An 18,840-nucleotide genomic window follows, 5' to 3' on the forward strand; every position below is an offset into this window, starting at 1 on the left:
ATTTAAAATTAAATGATGAGATGAGGAAGACACATATAATAATAGTTCACAGGTAGCATTCTCTGAGCACTCACATGTTCCCAGCGCAAAGATAAGGATATTATAAACACATAACCTCCTTAATGACACATAATCATAGGAGATATGATTCATAAACCGCTCTTCCTTATTTGTCTAAATCATGCTATAAAAATAAGATAACACAGGTGATGATACAAAGTACCAAATGATTCTATAAATAACAATACAGAAAATCTAAGGAAGAGATAAGTTTACAGATAGTTTCCCTCATAAAAAAGGGAAACAATTATACACACACATGTAAAATGTATAAAGGATAACACTATATATATATATACATACATATCTAAGTACATGTATGAAATACACAATAAATATTGGCTTAGCAGTTAGATTCTAATGTACTTCTCTAAATACCTGACTTGAAAAGGTGGGAAAATTATAATCTAGTAAATAGTATCTGAAATATAAAATGGCTGTCAAAATTAGCTATATGTAACAAAGAGGCTCGCTGACATACACACATTGCAGGAGGTGTCTACAAATTATCTCATACATCCCTCTACAGTATCCTTGCCAAATTATCCCTCACAAATGTGTCCAGTAATGGGTTAGTCAGCACATCACAGCAATCCACAAGAAAAATTCCATAATGAATGAGCAGAAAATGTACTTCCAATGTCCAAAGACTGAGAATCAGTTTTCTATCATTCAAGCAGAAAGGGAAATGATATTTACTGAATGTCTCGTCTGCCTAACACTACGACTTCTACATATTATTTAATTCTCACAATGACGTTTTGAAGTTGACATTATCCCCATTTAGTTCATTAAAATTGAACTCAGACAGCTTGCTGACTAGTCACCTGAGTTGTAACTCTGTGGGGAAAAATCTGTGTCCCAGCCTGGGCCAAATTACCTTTGAAACCAAAATCAGCCACAGGGAGAAATAAAGTGGAAAAATTCTGTTTATTGTTCACAAGCAGTCATCCACTTCTGCTCACCCGTGTCTCTCATGGCCTGGCTGCAAAAAGGGACCCACCCAACGTCTCTGGTCCAGATATGCCCTCACTACACCATGGAATCACCTACTGATATGGAGATGGACTAAGGCCAGGTAAGAGGTTCTGGAAATATTGCAATTTTACCCGCAGTTGTTAAGTGGCAAAGCCAGGATTTCAATCCAAGCTTATTAGAAAAACAGAGGTGATGGAGCTGGCAGAGGAAGGACAAAGGTGTAGAGGTGATGTTACAAAATCCAATCTACTTTATCACCTAGTAATCTGACAGAAACACCTATAGCTAAGAAATAGATATTCTTTGTCATACTGTGAACTGAAATTAAAATTGAGTCTGAAAAAGAAAGATAGTATTTTTCTTTTTACTGCCAGCCTTTTAGATATTCTCTGGACTCAAAGAGATTAAGTCAAGATGTGTTTGTCTTGCTTCAAAGGCAGACAGGCATCCAAACATGAACTTTGCACACAGAAAAATTTTTCAGATTTCCTCCATGCACCCCAAATTCAAGCTGAATTTGATGATACTCAGTGTTCTTGGTGAGTACTTCTTTCTCAACTTTCTTTTCCTTTTTCCTGCCCATTATTTCTGAGTGTCTAGCCATTACTCTCAGAAACCTTCTATGATCTTAGCACAATTCTCAAGTGATACAGTTTTGCTTAGTTATCAATGACAGTGATCTTCCCATCAGTAAAGGTTCTGGATGCAAACATGTATCAGGGGATGTGAAGCTTTGCCAGAGTTTTTAAAAAATCCTCACAAAATATTACAAAAAGGCCATTTGTGTGCTTAAGTAGACTTGTTAGGTTGTGAAAGCTGATTCAGGTCTAAGAAGACTATCAAATTTAAACTGTCCTAATAACACTAAGTAAGTCAGTTCTATCTCACAGAGTTGTTGTAAGGAATAAACTAGTTAATATATTTAAAGACTTAAAACAGTGCTTGGTATGGAGTAAACAGGAGAGAAAATATTAACTGCATTATTTTATTAGATACTAGAATTCTGCCTTACTGACCAGTTTGGAGAAATGTAATTGTAAGAAAAGTAAGCAGGACTTTGAGTTGGAAACTCTAGATCATAGTTCTGATTCTTGGGCAATCTGAGTCTCAGTTCTTTTTAAAAATGAGTTAGTTAGCTGGACAAGATAATCTCTAAGGGGCCATTCCAAACGAAAGATTTTGGACGTGGACTGGGTTGAGTTGCAGGACTGAGTTGTAGAAATCGGAAAGAAGGATGGACTTGGGACCCTTAGGGAAGAATGGATAAGATTTAAGAACTGGCTTAGATATGCACGGATGGAAAATAATGAATCAACTATGAACACTAGGTTTTGAGGTTTGGATAACTCAAGGTTTAAATAAAAATAGGAGTATGTTGACCCAATAGACATCCAATTATTATTTTAACAAATCAGTAGGTTCTTCACAGAAATGAATATTCATGACCTTCTGGATCAAAAGGCAACTGGTACATTTAAAAACAAAACCTGTTCTCATGCGATTATTTGAATGCTATGTTAAAATGAAATCCCTATGGATAATTATGATTAATCATATTTAGTACATTAATAACATTCATTCCAAAGTATCAATTTTTTTAATAAAGAAATACATCAGTCACCAAGAAACTAATCTCTTGAACAACTCTTTCCATGTGGAAACAATCTAACCCTAAAGTCAGAAAACTGCTGCAGATGTTACAGCAGAACTGTAACATATAACATTTTAACCTGTTTTCTCTTAGACAGTGACTTCTTCATAAGCTCATCTTCAAATAGCTAAACCACAATATGACATCTCATGCACTCCACAGTTTTCAGGATCCAACCCCACAATAAATGGTGTGTGCCCTTAAGCAGTCTTTAGAGAAGCATGGTTCCATTGCTGTGATATCTGAAAAAGTGGCTAAGATGGTGCTGAGGAGCACACTGTTCAAGAGTCTAACTTACTCCTTCCATAGATGTGATCAGTCCAACAAAGTTATGCTGACATTCTGATGGGCTCTAATCTACTAAACTGTACTGATGTAACATTCCTGGACAAAAATATAAAGATCACAGTTGTTCATAAAATGTTTGCTTATGTTTCAAGGACTGAAAAAAAAATCCTGCCAACTTTTTGATGATCTTTCAAGGGCAAGGTTTCAAATACAATATCCTTCTCTGGACTCTGAAAACTATTTCAGTATAACTGACTGCTTGGTCAACATTTGGGCCAAATCCCAGGACAAAATATTTTTTGAAATAGAATTGTGGTATTAAATGTTGCCATTTAAGACTATCTGCAGACCTTATTCAGACATAGCCAAAATGGACCAATTTATGACGAGATAAAATGAAAAATGTCATTGATCAGCCTAGAACAACATAAAAATTCTTAGTTGCATGGCAAATCAAACAATATGCTAAAATACACTGCAGAAAAGGATTGAGACCACTTGGGGAATGAGTCACTGAGAGTCATATTTTCCAGATATCGTAGTAAACCTTTTCTGTTTGGGAATTTAATTTTACCTCTTAGAAAAGAATTCTCTCTAAAACATACCAAATGGTTACTACCTTTTAAAATGGAGTATAACATCAAAATATATCACATTGCACACTTTAAAAAACTAAAATTGAAAAAATAAAATAAAATGGCACAGAAGGAAAGTACTTTTTTCTTAATAATTAAGGGTCATCATTATGAACATTAGTAGACATAATGCAGTAAAGATGTAGACATAATGCAGATTTATATAATATGTAATTAAGGGAAGAAACGTGACTTCCCCTATAGCAACTGCAACCAAACTTGATCTACTTTAAAAAAAAAAAAAAAAGGCAAAAAAGCCTCCCAGTAACACCTTTTTTTTTTTCATATACCCAAAACAGTATAATGAAGCACTGGAAACCATGTAATATCCTATACAGTATAACGTAATTATCTTTTTACATGATTAAATAGTGGGCTGAATCCTGATACCATCTTATTTCAAATATTTTCACCATCCTCTGGAAAAAATAAACTGTTTTCTCCATTACTATCAAAGACATTCAATACATCCTTGGTTTTCAAATTTTTACCCAATTTCATGAACTAGAAGCTTATTGCCATTCTTCTTTCTTTCTTGCACTAAATTTCTAAATTTGTTTCTGAAGTGTATCTCAATTCATTTCAGAAATATGCAGTGGCATGAATGGGGCAAGACTTAGTCTACACATTTTTCATTTTACTAAAATTAGAAGAAAATGATGTCTCCTAACTGGGGCTTCAGGTCTTAATTTCTCCAACTCCCACTTCATAATTCATTCTGAAGAGAACTCCACACATAGGCAACACTATTATGAGACAAAGTCCCATATAGTATCTGGGTAGGATTGATTTTCTCATAACTTCTATAATATTCAATTTAAAAAAAAACTCTTGTATAGAAGTTAACTCAGATAAAAACTGCTATCACACTAGAGGACAAATAGAGTTCTACAACTTCTCTCCTAAAAAATGCATATAGAAGGAGTTCAGTAAACAGTAGCTGTTGCTAGTCAACAAATATGTACTATTTACTAGTTTCTAGGCACCATGCTAAGTAGAAAGGAGTGAAACAAAACAGGTCAACCTTCAAGGAGCTCACAACCTAGAGAGTTTTACAATCTTACTGAAAATACAGATGGTTCAATAGGCTAAATTTGCTCATAAAAATCTTTTACAATCCAAAAGCACTAAACTACAGATTTCTGCAGGAAAATGACAGATTTTTCCTGAAGAAATATTACTATGCACAAAAGTAAACTCCTTACATGTAATAAAGCAACTAATCTGCTATCACATCAGGTTTAAATCCCATGGTAAAATAAACAGTTGTTTATATTTATAAAGTTTGATCTAACATGCCTTCGCTTGTCCATAGCCTTACATTACATAACATCCTGAAAGAATACAGATCTAAGCTCTGGTATAAACAACATAAATGAATCAATTATTATACTGACTGAATAATCTTCCCTTAGTATTCTCTTTCTGAATCATGTATAGATATTCATTTTATCTCAGATTAGCATATGCTTATGTATTTCTGTCCCAGAACAAAATAAAAATTGAGAAATTAGTTTCAAACCAATCACCTAGCTTATTAATATTAGTGCACAAACTAATGTCCTCTCTAGTGCATTCTAGCCTAGCTTGTTAATACACAGATGTACCCTTGAAGGAAAGAGACTCCTGAAAGGTACAAGAGCTTCTTGCAATTACATAGGCGGGAGGAATTATTTTGTGCCTTTATGAAACTACTACCTCCATCCAGTGCAGATCACTGCCTCTGCACCCACGGTGATGCTGACCACCACTGCCCTCACTCCTTACACGGTAGTTCCCACCTTATCCACGGGGATTGCGTTCCAAGACCCCCAGTGGATGTCTGAAACCACCAAACCCTAGAAATACTAAATTTTTTCTTATACATATGTACCTATGATAAAGTGTAATTAATAAATTAGGCACAGTAAGGGATTAACAACTAATAAAGTAGAATAATTATAACATACTGTAATAAAAGTGATGTGAATGTGACCTGTCTCTCTCTTAAAATATTTTATTGTACTGTACCTACCCTTCTCCTTATGATGATGTGAGATGATAAAATGCCTGTGTGAAGAGATGAAGTGAAGTGAATGATGCAGGCATTGCGACGTAGTGTTAGGCTACTACTGACCTTATGATATTCATCAAGAGGATCAACTGCTTCCAGACCACGGTCAACCAGAGAAACTGGATAAGGGTTATTACTGTGCACATCTATGCATACATATATATACATATTTCTCCAAACCCTTGCAACCTAAAGGAGCACGCACTTTGTAATTAGACACACCTAAAGTCAACTCTCTTCTCTGTAACTCAGAAGCTCACTGCAGAGTCCAAGTCTATTTGTGTTCAAGATTTCCTTCATAACAGAGAATTTCTCTTTTCTCTTGTTTTGTTTTGTTTTACAACTTTTGCCAAGAATAATCATTCCAAAAGCTCAAGGAATTAAAGTACCCTCAAGTGTCAAGGTCCCCAAGAATCCCTTTTCAAAATGCTTCCCCAGAAAACATAAAGGGTATCAGCACCAAGGGCCACGGGAGGTATTTACATGAATGTGTGTTTTATACTTGGTAAATTTTTCACTTATATTGTAGGCACCTTTCTATATGTACATATTACAATAAAAAATAATAAAAACAAAATGTAAAAATGCCTCTCTAACCCACTGTCATCCTTAAATGCATTTTCTATCACATGTTAAACAAATGAGACCTTTTTTCATGTACTCAAAAGAATGTAGGATAATTTCCTATTCTGTATGTACTCTGGCATAATTTACTCGAGCTCATGAGCTAAGGGTTTTTTTTAAATAAAGGGAGTTTACATTTGTTTCCAACGAAGCTTCTTAAACAACAGAGAAAATATTAATATATGTTTAAGCAATTCGTTATAAAATCATGGTGATCTACACAGAACAAATCACTCTTCCTACATAGGTAATATAAATGACGGTGATTGCCTCTTTTAAAACTCAAAGACAAAAGATATTGTATAATCTGACACCCTAATAATTCATGATATTCCATACCCAGAAATAAATAACAAAATGAAACAACTTCAAACAAAAAGTTACTATTACCTGTCAAAGAATAAACTAAAAAGGAATGTTTCAGCCAAGAAATGAGAATGGAGCTACATTTCCATATCAAACAAAATTTGCCCCATACCTTGATCAATAGAGTCTTCAGCCAGAGCAAACAGCTGAGGTGAGCGTTCCTCGAGCAAGTGCTGATGAATATTCACACACCTCAAAGTCCACCAGGGCAAGCTCTAGAAAAGGAAAGCACCACATAAGCTGAGGTAAAAGGACCCTCTGGAAAAAAATTTTTACATTAATTTAAATTAATTGTTAGAATTTCTTTTTTACTTTTGTGAAATTGAACTTCTTCATCACTAAGAGTATCCATCTACTGTTATGTCTTCAATAATAATAATACCCAAATTCACTTCTACCTCTTGGGCAAGAATAACATCTGTCCGCTGTTCTCTCAAAGCCTGTATTTTAAGCCAGTTAGCCTTCGTGATGCCATTTGGAACTTAAATGACCTCCTCCTTTAAAATGTCTGCTGTATCTCACTACACTGATGGACAGTGATTGCTATGGGGTTGGGGGTGGAATTTGAGAATATGGGTGAATGTTGAAACCACAATGTTGTTAATGTGAAACCTTCATAAGATTGTATATCAATGATACCTTAATAAATACATAAATAAATAATAAATGAGAAATCTGCTGTAAGCCTCTGGCTCTGCTGTGGCATGCTATCAGTGCCATAAGCCAAGCACCAACTCCTTGCCTCCTTCAAGAACCTCCCATGGGGGTAATTCTTCCCCTTGCCTGAACTTCCATCACATTATCTGTACCACCCTTTGTAAACACAGCTCACTATATTCATGTATGTCATCCCTAGCTTCCGATATTGTCTGCCAGCTATTCAATAAGATGAGAAATCACATCCTACTCATCTCTGTATCCTCCTCAAAGCAAAGGACTTTGCACAGACACATAGTAAGAAACACCTAGGAACATCCCTTCCATCGCTTTGTGAAACCTGTTCCATGAAACCTTCTCCGCTAGCATGGCATACATTGGTCAGTCATTTCTCTGAACTTCTACAGTCTTCCTAGAATAAGCACCACATTAAACAGCACTTATTTTCAAGTGGATAACTCTACCTGGTCCAAATATTTTTAAGGATAGAGATCACATCTTATAAATTGTCTTGACCAACACACAGAGAACATATTACCTTTTTCTCTATTCTCTGATACTTATTCTTACTTGATCAATTTGTCTTATTAAAAAAAAAGAAAAAAGAACAGAAACAAGCAAGTAGCCAATATGGAAGCACATTCCCGTCCTCCAGAAAAATTCATGACAAAGGTTTATAGTCTTCTAGATCTTCCTATGTGCCTGTATGTGTGTATGAATATGATATAAGATAAAGTATTTTTGATGGTCTCATTAAAGTATCAAGTATGATCATACGTCAAATTATCTAAATTAATTACAGCTATGTCACTTTGAAATATATTGCATGAAGGTGAAAGAAATTAATTTTCCCTTTTGAAAATGCAATACCTACCAATAGGAGACCATGGTTAATTACAAAAAGCAATTTTTTTACTTTAACTTAATTTCTTAATTTGATTAAGGAGTAAAATTGCCTGGTTCCCTTCTAAACTGCTACATACCACTGTTTCAACAATACTGCAATACAAATGAATTCTGACACTATGACAAAATCCTTTCTAATTATTAATGCTGTTTCCTCAGTCCATGTAAGGCAAGGCAGAATTATCTAAGAGAAGGAAGTTGCCCATCATTTTAAATTTAATTCCCTGAGGTATTGCCTCATTTGCATTCTTTTCCTATCACTTAGGCCAAAAAAAAAAATCAGGCTACATTACAGCTATCTGTCCCTTATCTGCTGTCAGCAGTGAGTCAGGTTTGGCAGCATATTCTTTCCTTTTCTAGACATGGAAATTTAGATAGAGCCAGTCAAGGAGACTGCTCTTTTAAGAAAACATACAATATAAGATGCTGAACTCTTTAACAATCAAAATGTATAAATCAACTCTTAACCCAAAATCTTTATCTGGGGGAAAGAGGAGTATGAAAAAAATAAAGCAAGTATAACCTATTTTTCTACTAGATAATAAAATTGTCTTTTTCTATTTGCCAAGAATTGCTTAATAGAAAATTTGATGTGTTCATGAAAAAGGTAGCTTCTAGATCCTGTCTCCTGATGAGAACACTTGTTAGAGCTGCTCTGATGGAGAAGCCATGTTAGTTCTTGGCCTCCTTGAACACTTGTTAGAGCTGCTCTGATGTTCCTGACCTCCTTGAAGACAGGAAGCATCACTGTACTCCAATGGCACCCAATAAATCTTCATCAACTTATTCTACTTCATAAATAAGGAAACTGATATTCAGAGAAATTAACTAGCATAAGGTCACACAGCTGTTAAGTAGCTGAGCCAGACAAACTCTGGTCTTATTTCAGAGCCAAGACTCTTTTATTCAACAGGTACACATTATTAATACTAGTCTATGCACTTCACAGATTAGGGGCTGAGGGAACACCATCTTCTCTTACAAAGTTCCACAAAAACAGTATCATAATACACAACTTGATATATTCCTTAGGAGTCAGCCTATTCAAACTTAAAAGGTTAAAAGTAACTTGGATTAGTAATGTGTTGCTTCTTTATCATTTCATCTTCATTTATCAAAGAAGTCACTTTTAACATCCTCATTTGGGAATGATATATTTAAGGCCCAAAGGGAAAAAACTTTACTGTTTTAACTGCAAGGCAAGAGTTCAGCACAGAAATATCTTTCCATGGTAACAAACAAGAAAACATGGTTTTAAGCACAAAATTTGTTTAACATATGCCAAGAAATTCAGGTAACTTGTCTCTGCGACCCTACAAATGTCTGACATCTTAGCAGCAGTTCCGTTACTTGTTTTCCTAAGTTGTTGACAGTACATGTATCATTTTCCAAATTATCCTTAACGTATTTGCTGATGAAAGTTTTCCACCATCAAAATTAAAACTGTCTCACTCACTCTTTAATGACCAATTAGTCTCACTAAAAAGAAAAAAATGCCATTTGGCAGCCTCTTGCTTTGGTTATATTTTCTTTACAGCAAAGCATGAGTCAGTCTATAAGACCATTTAACTCAGATCAAATCAGAAAAAGTGTTTTATTCAAGCTTAAAGTGCTAAAAAATGAAAAATTAGACCATATGTCTGCTAGGACATGTTGAAATCCATTTATTAAAAACGCTGCTACTATAACTGTGTCCAAATCCTTTGGCTCTCATGTGAGTTGTGGTTGGGCATCATTTCCCTTCTTAAGTCATCTTTGTCTCAACTTAAATGCTTAGGAAAGGAAGCCCTTGCACAGTACAGACTGAGCCTACATTCTGCCCACAGAAATATTCAACTTCTTGAATATTTTCAGCCAACACTTAGAAATCAGGAGATTTGTCATACAATATAGATTTTTCTATTTTTGGCAATGCAGGGTCTGCTTCCCCTAGTGGCCACAATCAGAACAGGAGTCAGCAAGCCTGTGCGTCAAATTCAGCCCATGTCTATTTTTGTACAGCCCAAGAATTAAAAAGTGTTTACATTTTTAAATCATTAAAAAATATATATATCTTGTGATGTGTGAAAGGCATATGACATTTAAGTCTCAGCATCCACCATACAGCTTCACTGGGGCAGTCATGCCTGATTGCTTATGTATTGTCTGCAGCTGCTTCCACACCATCATGCAGAGCTGATAGTGGCAGAGGTGAGTAGCTGCAACAGAGACTGCACAAGCTCACAATCCCACTAAACCTTCAAGACTTGCTTTATATCTTTCTTGTAGCTTTTGTCACCTCCTACTACATTTTATCTTTCTGTGAGTGTGCTTCTTCTCCCTAATTTATATGTGACCTAAAGAAACCATATAACAGGTATTCAAAAATGCTCTGCCAAATCCAACCCAAATAATGAACATGATAGAATGTGAGCCAGGAAACAGTACTTAAAATCCACTGCAGAAGTACTGCAATTCTTTCTCTAGTTCATTTGCCCTTATGTGAATTCATCAAAGACTAGGAAGGCTGTTTTAACCCATATTACAGATTCAGAGAATGAGCAGTTATACACCAGCACGAACACACACACACACACACACACACACACACACACTCCTCTTACAAGAGACTCAACTCTTTTTATACTAGATGAATCTCACAGGAGAAGGTTTTTGCTTATATTCATCAGATTTAAAAAATCAAATACCTAAAAAAGACTTAGAAAACATATGTCAAGACACTGCTGATATCACAACTAACGTCTGATGCTAATTAGCACGAAAGTCACACCTGGGTATAAATCTCCTGGCTCCTTTCTTCTCTTACCTGTATGTCTGTCAGTTTATGTCTTACATTCACTAGGATAACCCGTGCAATTAACAGCAGTATAGGCCTCAAGGTCAGGCTATAGACTGATTCACCATCCATAACGAGCAGATTCAGAACAACTGCATCCAGGCCTTTGACCTGAAAGACAAAAAACGTGTAAGATAGGACGATATAATTTAACAAAATATTAAGGCCTTTTAAAAATTCATATGTTTCAGTTAATTCAGTTTTGAAACAAAGGCATTAATCTATTATACAGCAACTGGCACCGGACAGAATCACAACATTAGAAACGCCCTCCCAGATGTATAAACCCAACCCACTCTGACTGTTGGCCACCCATCTGTTCAAACTTTAGAGGAACAGGTATCTCAAGAAAATGGTAGACTGAAGAAGCATTTGTTTCTTTACTTACAAAATACCATTTCAATAAAAGCATCCTTATGTTAAGGTATTTATTATGAAATATAATTTAATAATATTTATTAATATAAACACATTAACACCCACACTTCATGTGCTTCACTCACTAGCAAATGCCATCACAGAGCATATCTGCTCCATAGCTCCTGTCAAGCCAAACACACAGCAAGGTCTTACTCATCAAACGCTGAGCAGGCTTACAACTACGGGCCAGGAGAACAGGTCGCAAAAAGGGACACCTGTGAAATACCCACTCCTCAGCTGAACAGAGACTTTTCTATAATGGACAAGGCACCTGTGTTGCTAAAATGTGGACTGCATAATTCTGACAGCTGCCACAAAATAGAGGGCAGGAATGCTTACCTGTTAGGAACATGGGCTCTAATGAAACAGACACAGGATAGTGCCCTTTTTGCGCATTAGTTTGTGGCTATAGGTAAATTTTGAACCTGAAGACTCCATTTCATCAATTGTAAAATGAAATAATAGAACCTACACCTCACAGAGTTTCTTGTAAGGACTAAATTAAATAATCCTGGTAATGCCAGTACCTCGTTTAATACTTTATTAATGTATTCAATGAGGGCAAGAAATAGCTGTGGAAATTAAGGGCAATCCAAAACGACACAGAAAGTAGTATCTGAACAGTCATTACAGCCCAAGCTTCCCAACTCCCAGACCAATGTTCTTCCTACCAGCCCATGCTGCCTTTCTCATACATCTCTACCTCCTCCTGCCCCTCAGCAGGGTCCAGAGCTCCACTGAGCACCAGGACTTAAGGACAGGGCCAAGGTCACCTCTAGGCTTCTGGCTGGGACAACTAGAGTGCGGGTAACTGACATGGACACTAGAAAACTAGAGGACCTGGTTTCGAGAAGAATTTCACCATGAGTTCAGTCTTGGACATGATGAGTCTGAGGTATCCTGGGAGACCTCCAAGTGGAGGTCCTAAATGTACAAGCAAACATACTGACTTAAGAACCCAAGAGAAGAACTTGCTTAATGTGCCAAACTGAACCTGCAGCCTTCAAATCATCTTGTCATTTAGATGGATATAGTTGTCTTCCTTTCCTAAAGTCCAAACCAAACTAATGATCTTTATTCTAATTACTTTGAGATGAGGAATATGTCTACCAGTTCTAGCAAAAATTTATATCATTATCTTCTAAATGGAATCCCTAAATATAAATAACAAGCAAGTAACTTAATAAGGCAACAAATTAAAAATTATACAACAAGCCTATAATACACTACCTGGATATCATTGCCTCTGATACTCAATGTCAGGGGTTGGTTACTATATCTCCTACTCTTAACTCAAAGTTCTCTGGAGATGGTATTAACAAGGCAAATAATGAATAAATGAGTGAATCTATGAATAAAAAAATTTATATCCCTAATATCATCATGAAAAAATTAAATGCTTTTCTATCTTCTGCTTAAGTAAACCAGCTTCTGCCTACCCCAGTGATACAACACTGATACTCCGACTGAGTTCTAAACGTACTTCCAGAGGGTTTGGGAAACGGTCCATTTTTTTTAAAGAGGATTGTTTACATTTTCAATGAAAATAGACAGAGCGAAGGTTACAACTCCTTTAGGAACAATTCCTCAGTCAAGGAAGCATATGATATATATAAAAAATACATATTTATCAGCATCATACTGAAAAAAATTCAACATCTGGAAGCCTGAGACAAATGTAATATAAAACCAGATTACCAGATCAAGTTTTATGGGTGAGAAGGGACCAAATACTCAGACATGGACCTTCAATGCTATTCCTCTGAGGCTGGTTAGCAGCAGAGGTCAGAAACAGTGCCAAAAATGCCAAGGCCATAAGTTAGAGGCAGGAAAAATTAATTTGACTTTGGTGACTAGACTTCATGATCATAAAGTATGTTCACAAGTATTTGTGCTTCATGATAATTGAAGACATAATCAGTACAAAAAAATGACAACTAGAAAATACCAGTGTGCTGCTCCCCACAAGCTTCCAGATCCTCAGATTGCTGGAAAAAAGAGCATATTAAGTTGAATAATTCTTTTAAAACAATCTGATATTACCAAGAAGAGTTGAATATGCATATACTCTGGGGCACAGCAACTCCACTCACAAACATATACACTACAGCACAGCTTCCCAACTTAGTGCTGGGAAGGGCTTGCAAGTGTGTGAAACTACCCATCCCATCACCCTCCAGGTGCCCAGCTGTACCTGGGGGCCAGTAAACAGAGCCTCCTCCTCTCAGCACACTGCACACACACTATCTTTTTAAGTACACTGTGTTTTGACACTCTTGCAAATGATTTCCAGAAGATGTGTTCCTGATAGCACTGTAGATAATATATTGCAGAATATAGAAACATACCATATGGCCATCAAGAGTAGAACAGATATATAAACTGAGGTATATTCATTCAACTGGAATACAATGATAAAAATGAGTAACGGCATTTCAAAAATATACCATTGAGCAAAGCAAGACACAGAAGAATACACAGAGTGTGTTTCATTTATATAAAGTTCAGAAATGGCAAAACTTAATACATTTTCTAGGGCTACTTCCATAGGTGCTAAAACTATGAAGTAAATCAAAGAAATGATCAACACAAAATCCATGACAGAGGTGGGCTGGGATGCTATCAGAAGGTACACATGGGGGCCCCTCCAAAGCAGTACTTCCCAACCTTTTCCAAGTCAGAGCACACCAGGTGATGAGAGAAGGCCGCTCCACCAGCAGAGCCTGGCTCCCAGGCACCCCCAGCACAGGCCCGCACAGCCACTGCGATGGCAGGGGGGGCCCACCAGCTTGGCAGGAGCAGCTGGGAAGCCCTGCTCCACGATGCTAGGAATGTTCTCTCTCTTGCTACACAGTGGGAATAAAGGAGTCTCATTACTGTACATATCTTATATGCTTTTTTGAGTGTATGAAGTAGTGCTAATAAAAAAATGAAAACCCAGGTCTTAGTCAAAGTTTCCCACAGGCTGGACTGAATGTCATTGAGTCTGATGCTGCTACTCAAACAGGCTCAAAGCACCCCTTTCCCACAACATGGTACCTTTCTCCCCTCTAAACTTCTGCTCATATGATTGTACCTAGAATGTGTTCATCCTCTTCTCTACTTATCCATTTTTTCAACAACCACCAGGTTCTAGTTCAAGGTCCAGTCCCAACTGAAAGGTCTCCTCTGACAAAGTTCACTCTCCAGAGAACTATTGGTTAACTTGAAAATTTCTCACAGTCTGAGTCTCTCATATAACCCATTTTTGTACTGCTGTGAGTGGTTACCTGACTTTAACAGGTGCTTCTACACTAGTTTAGTGGAAAGGGTACTGGCTTTGGACCCAAAAAATGCAGATTCCAATCCTCCAACTATCAGACCTCTGACAAGTTTCTTTCACCACCCTGAGCTTCAGTTTTGTCAGCTACAGAATACCTCAAACTGATATAACGCAGATGAATTAAGCACCACGCAAATATCAGAGCAAAGTAAATATTTACAACTTTTACTGTTTGGTAGGTTTCTAACCTATGCTAGAGGACCACAGAGGCTAGAAACTGTTTCATCCACAATAACACAGAGAATGAGATGCTCCATATAAGTAAATTTGAATCAATGAAGCATGTGAATCACTGATCATTGAAGCACCTCTCTTTAAGTGCCATAATCTTTAGGATTTTATTTTAACAATTTCGGGTGAAATCCTTTGTAAAGTATACATTAAATTCCCTTCTTAGACATAAGCTACAGAAGATCTTTTAACCTTCCAATAATGAATTATGAATTTCAGTTACTCTATAATATAATAATGACTCATTAAACAGATGTACACAGAATGAATTATTGTGGCTTTCAGATTAGGGTTGCTTTTGTACCTCTTCCCTTCTACCCCACCTTCAAATGATTAACACCTCTAATAACTCCATCCCCCTTTCATTTGCTACTTTTAAGCCTGAGAAACTAAGTAACAGTACATAATTCTCTTTTGCTGCACAATCTTTGGAAGCTAAGGGATCCAAGGCTGAGTGATTGACAGCTACTCTGAGGTGGCCGGATGAATCAAAGTCACTACACTTCTTTTACAGAGCGTATTATACTAAACACTATGCATATGCTCAAAAACTCCTGACGACTGTGGACTACAAGCTCTACGGATGGCCTGCTGATGCAGAGCAATAATATCAGCTTCATACACAGATAATAATAATTGTTATCACCATGGAGCACCTCTGGGCCAGGCACTTGGAGGAAGTATTTGTAATATAAAAGAAACCACTCCCAGGCACTGTTGTTAAGCACAGCAGCCCAACTTACCTGTTAACAAAGTTAAACAGATTTCCAGATTTGTTGCTCTGTCGGAAAATATCTTTATGTAAGTGTGGTAATACATGCATCGAGGTAACTGAAGCAGCTGCCTAGGCTTTAATCAAATGAGCTGCAGAACCCCATAAAATAGGGAGTGTATGAAGAGGAGCTTGACAACAGAACTTTTGGAATATTTAAAAATCTGATCAATAAATAGGCATCTTAGTAGGTTCTGAACAAACTATAAAGTCATGTTTCTTTCCTATTATGTACTCCAGTTTATAAAGACTAGTCCTAAAAAATAAGTAACACAATAATAACTATGACATTACTGGCCATAATAATGACATTTTCAAGAAGCATACCTCACTGAATTGCTGGAACAAAGCAGATGGTAAAAAGTTCTGAGGGTGTAAATCAGTGAGGGGCCCCGTCCAGTTACTCTGAACAAAGAGTTGCAAACAGCTCACCCCAATTAGGAATATCAGCTGTTGTCTGTATATAAGAACAGGCAAAAAAATAAATACAAATCACTATCACTGTATACCCACAAACACTATTTCATTCATTTCAGTTTTATTAAGAAAAATGTTAAGCTATCAACCAACATTTATAGAGATTATATGACAGTACTACAAAATCTTTGAGACCTAAACAACTTAGGTCTGCACTGTCCAATATTATATCCACAAGACACATTTGGCCCTTTTCAATTTAAGTTCATTACAATTATATAAAATATAAAATTCAGTCCCTCAGTCACTCATTTGAAGGGCTCAACAGCCAAAAGTGGCTAGAGGCTACTGCACTGGACAGTGTGGGCAGAGAACATTGCGAGTCACAGAAAGTTTTCTTGAACAGCACTGATTTAGGCCCTGATCAGGCACTTTTCTGGCATTCTATTGAATAGCTCTAACACTGCCAGAGATGTATGAAAAACTGACTTTATACAAAGGAAATTGGAAACAAAAAGGTGACTTTAAATAACATTTTTTACATTTTACTAATCCTGTACTACAAACTACTAGTACAAAAAGACCCCAAGAAATTTCACTCGAGCTTACTTTTTTCAAACTGCTTCAGCTTAAGATGGGGTGTGAGTAAACTTTTTCTGTAAATGGACATATCTTAAATATATTTCAGGCTTTGCAGATAAAATGTGTTTCTTTTTTTCCAAACCTTTGAAAAGGTAAACACCATTCTGAGCCACTTTGGCCCACCAGCCATAATTTGCCAACCCCTGGATTACGATAAAAAGAAGTGGGGATTCAACTCCTACATACAACAGCCAGAGAATCCTGGAGTTTCACTCTGAAGAGAGTGAAAGCTTTCTTCTCCCTATATCTCCCAGGCCCTACCTCAAAACGAAGATTCTTTAAGGAAAAAAAATCAAACCCACAGCCTATGGTAGCCAGAATATAAAGCTCAATGCAGCTCAACTGAGCAGAGCAAAGAATAAGCAACACTAGAAGAAAGAATCTGTTTCTCTATGAAAACTTTAAATTACCTTTCAGTTTTGTCCACATCTGTTGGGTAATCCAGGAATGTTACTATCTGCTTCTCTAGGTAGCTGTCAATCTTTTCTTCAGCCATCATTGTTGAATTTAAAATATTCTGAGTCAATGAATTTAAGAGTATAGCCTCATAGTTCCCTTGTAGCAGCAACTGTAGGAAAGAGCCACTCTCTGTAATATAAAAAATTAGTCCAATAATACAAAAGAACATTTTTTTCATACTGTAAAAGATAATACTATTAGGTAAATCTACAACTTTAGAATGCCATATATAATTCTATATGCTTGCTATACATTACCAGAGAACAATGAGCAAAAATATCACTTATAGAATTGAAAGCTCATCCATACGATGAGCAGCAAGGCAGAAGGCCTAGGAATAATATTCCTCAGTTCTATCACCCTCAGAGCGATTCCTACTGCAACAGAAAATTTCCCATAGTCAGGGCTCCACGACCTTTCACGGTCTGGCTCCTCCCACCTCAGCATACTCTCTGCTGAAATAAAAAGCTGGTTCATTCACTATTCCCCTATTATCCACACACATTCCCACCTCCACACTTTACAGTTGTGATTTCTCCTGTTGGGCTCCTCTCCACTTGTCAAGACTTATCCTTTAATCAAAAATCAATTCAAATTGAGCTTCTTCCATAAAACCCTTCCAGACCCCAAGACTTCAGAAATTCTCTCCTGAAACACCTATTGTGTACACACACACACACACAGAACACTTATCTACTGTCCTAAATTGTTATTTATCCTCTAGGTCCAGCCTAAATACCTCAGTCAGATGTGTTTATATCCCCCTAATAAATGTGCCTTTTAACTCTTTGCTGCCTCATTTCAGCTTTTCTGCTTACCACAGCTGTGTTAACTGAATAATTACTTATCCAATCCGTACTTAAATGTCTTCATCTGCCAAATGGGATTAAAAGTAATATGTAATTTACACGCCTACTATAAGGATTAAAGAGTTTAATATAATGTTAAGGATTTAGAAAAGTAACTGACATTGCCATTGTCAGTATTACTGAACCTGGGCAGTAACAATCTGGGGGTAAAGACAAGACCACGCCCAATATGTCAAGGATGCAACAGCACAAAGCCTTAAAGAATCAGCTAGATTTTGGTAGGAAATCAATAAAACAAGGATGGGATGAAAACAAGCTATCTCCACCCCTTCTCCTCACAGTCTCGACGTTGGCTTAAGTCCTTGGCAGGTGTAGCTCTCTCACCTGAGCCTGCTACTCCCTCCTGCTTCCAATGCTGCCGCTCTGTCTCAGTAGGGAAGCCCCTCAAAACTGCCAGCTCCGGGGTCCACATCACCCCGGACACCGCTGCAGCCAAAATGGGTTCCTACGAGGGTTATACAGGAGTCAACAAAAGACAGGAAAGGAGGAAAGCGCAAAGACGCCGAAGTCTGGCGGCAACTGCTCTGTGGATACACCTGCGACCTTACATCCCCACGTGAGGAAACCGGCATGCGGAGACGGAAGCACGGAACACCCTGGGAAAAACACGCACGCTCCCTGCGCTGGCTTCCGCCTAGGAGGCCAACCCAGGGC

The 18,840-nt window shown here is 37.1% G+C and overlaps 1 protein-coding gene across 5 annotated transcripts in view; it reads right to left on the minus strand.

The window, feature by feature from the left end:
* TTC27 (tetratricopeptide repeat domain 27) overlaps window positions 1–18,809 on the minus strand; it is a 179,702-nt gene extending 160,893 nt beyond the window's left edge. For 2 of the 5 annotated variants that reach the window (XM_073214504.1, XM_073214474.1), the window contains exons 1-5: window positions 18,511–18,808; window positions 17,269–17,446; window positions 16,127–16,256; window positions 11,025–11,165; window positions 6,768–6,870 (exon numbers count right to left, since the gene is read on the minus strand). In XM_073214504.1, coding sequence (XP_073070605.1) covers window positions 6,768–6,870; window positions 11,025–11,165; window positions 16,127–16,256; window positions 17,269–17,446; window positions 18,511–18,598 — 640 coding nt within the window. In that variant the 5' untranslated portion in view covers window positions 18,599–18,808. Of the gene's footprint in view, window positions 1–6,767; window positions 6,871–11,024; window positions 11,166–16,126; window positions 16,257–17,268; window positions 17,447–18,510 lie in introns of all 5 variants that reach the window. The other 3 variants (XM_073214488.1, XM_073214494.1, XM_073214485.1) reach the window with 3 other exon arrangements.
* Window positions 18,810–18,840: the final 31 nt, after the last annotated feature.

This window comes from Manis javanica, chromosome 1, assembly GCF_040802235.1.
Source record: "Manis javanica isolate MJ-LG chromosome 1, MJ_LKY, whole genome shotgun sequence".
NCBI lineage: Eukaryota > Metazoa > Chordata > Mammalia > Pholidota > Manidae > Manis > Manis javanica.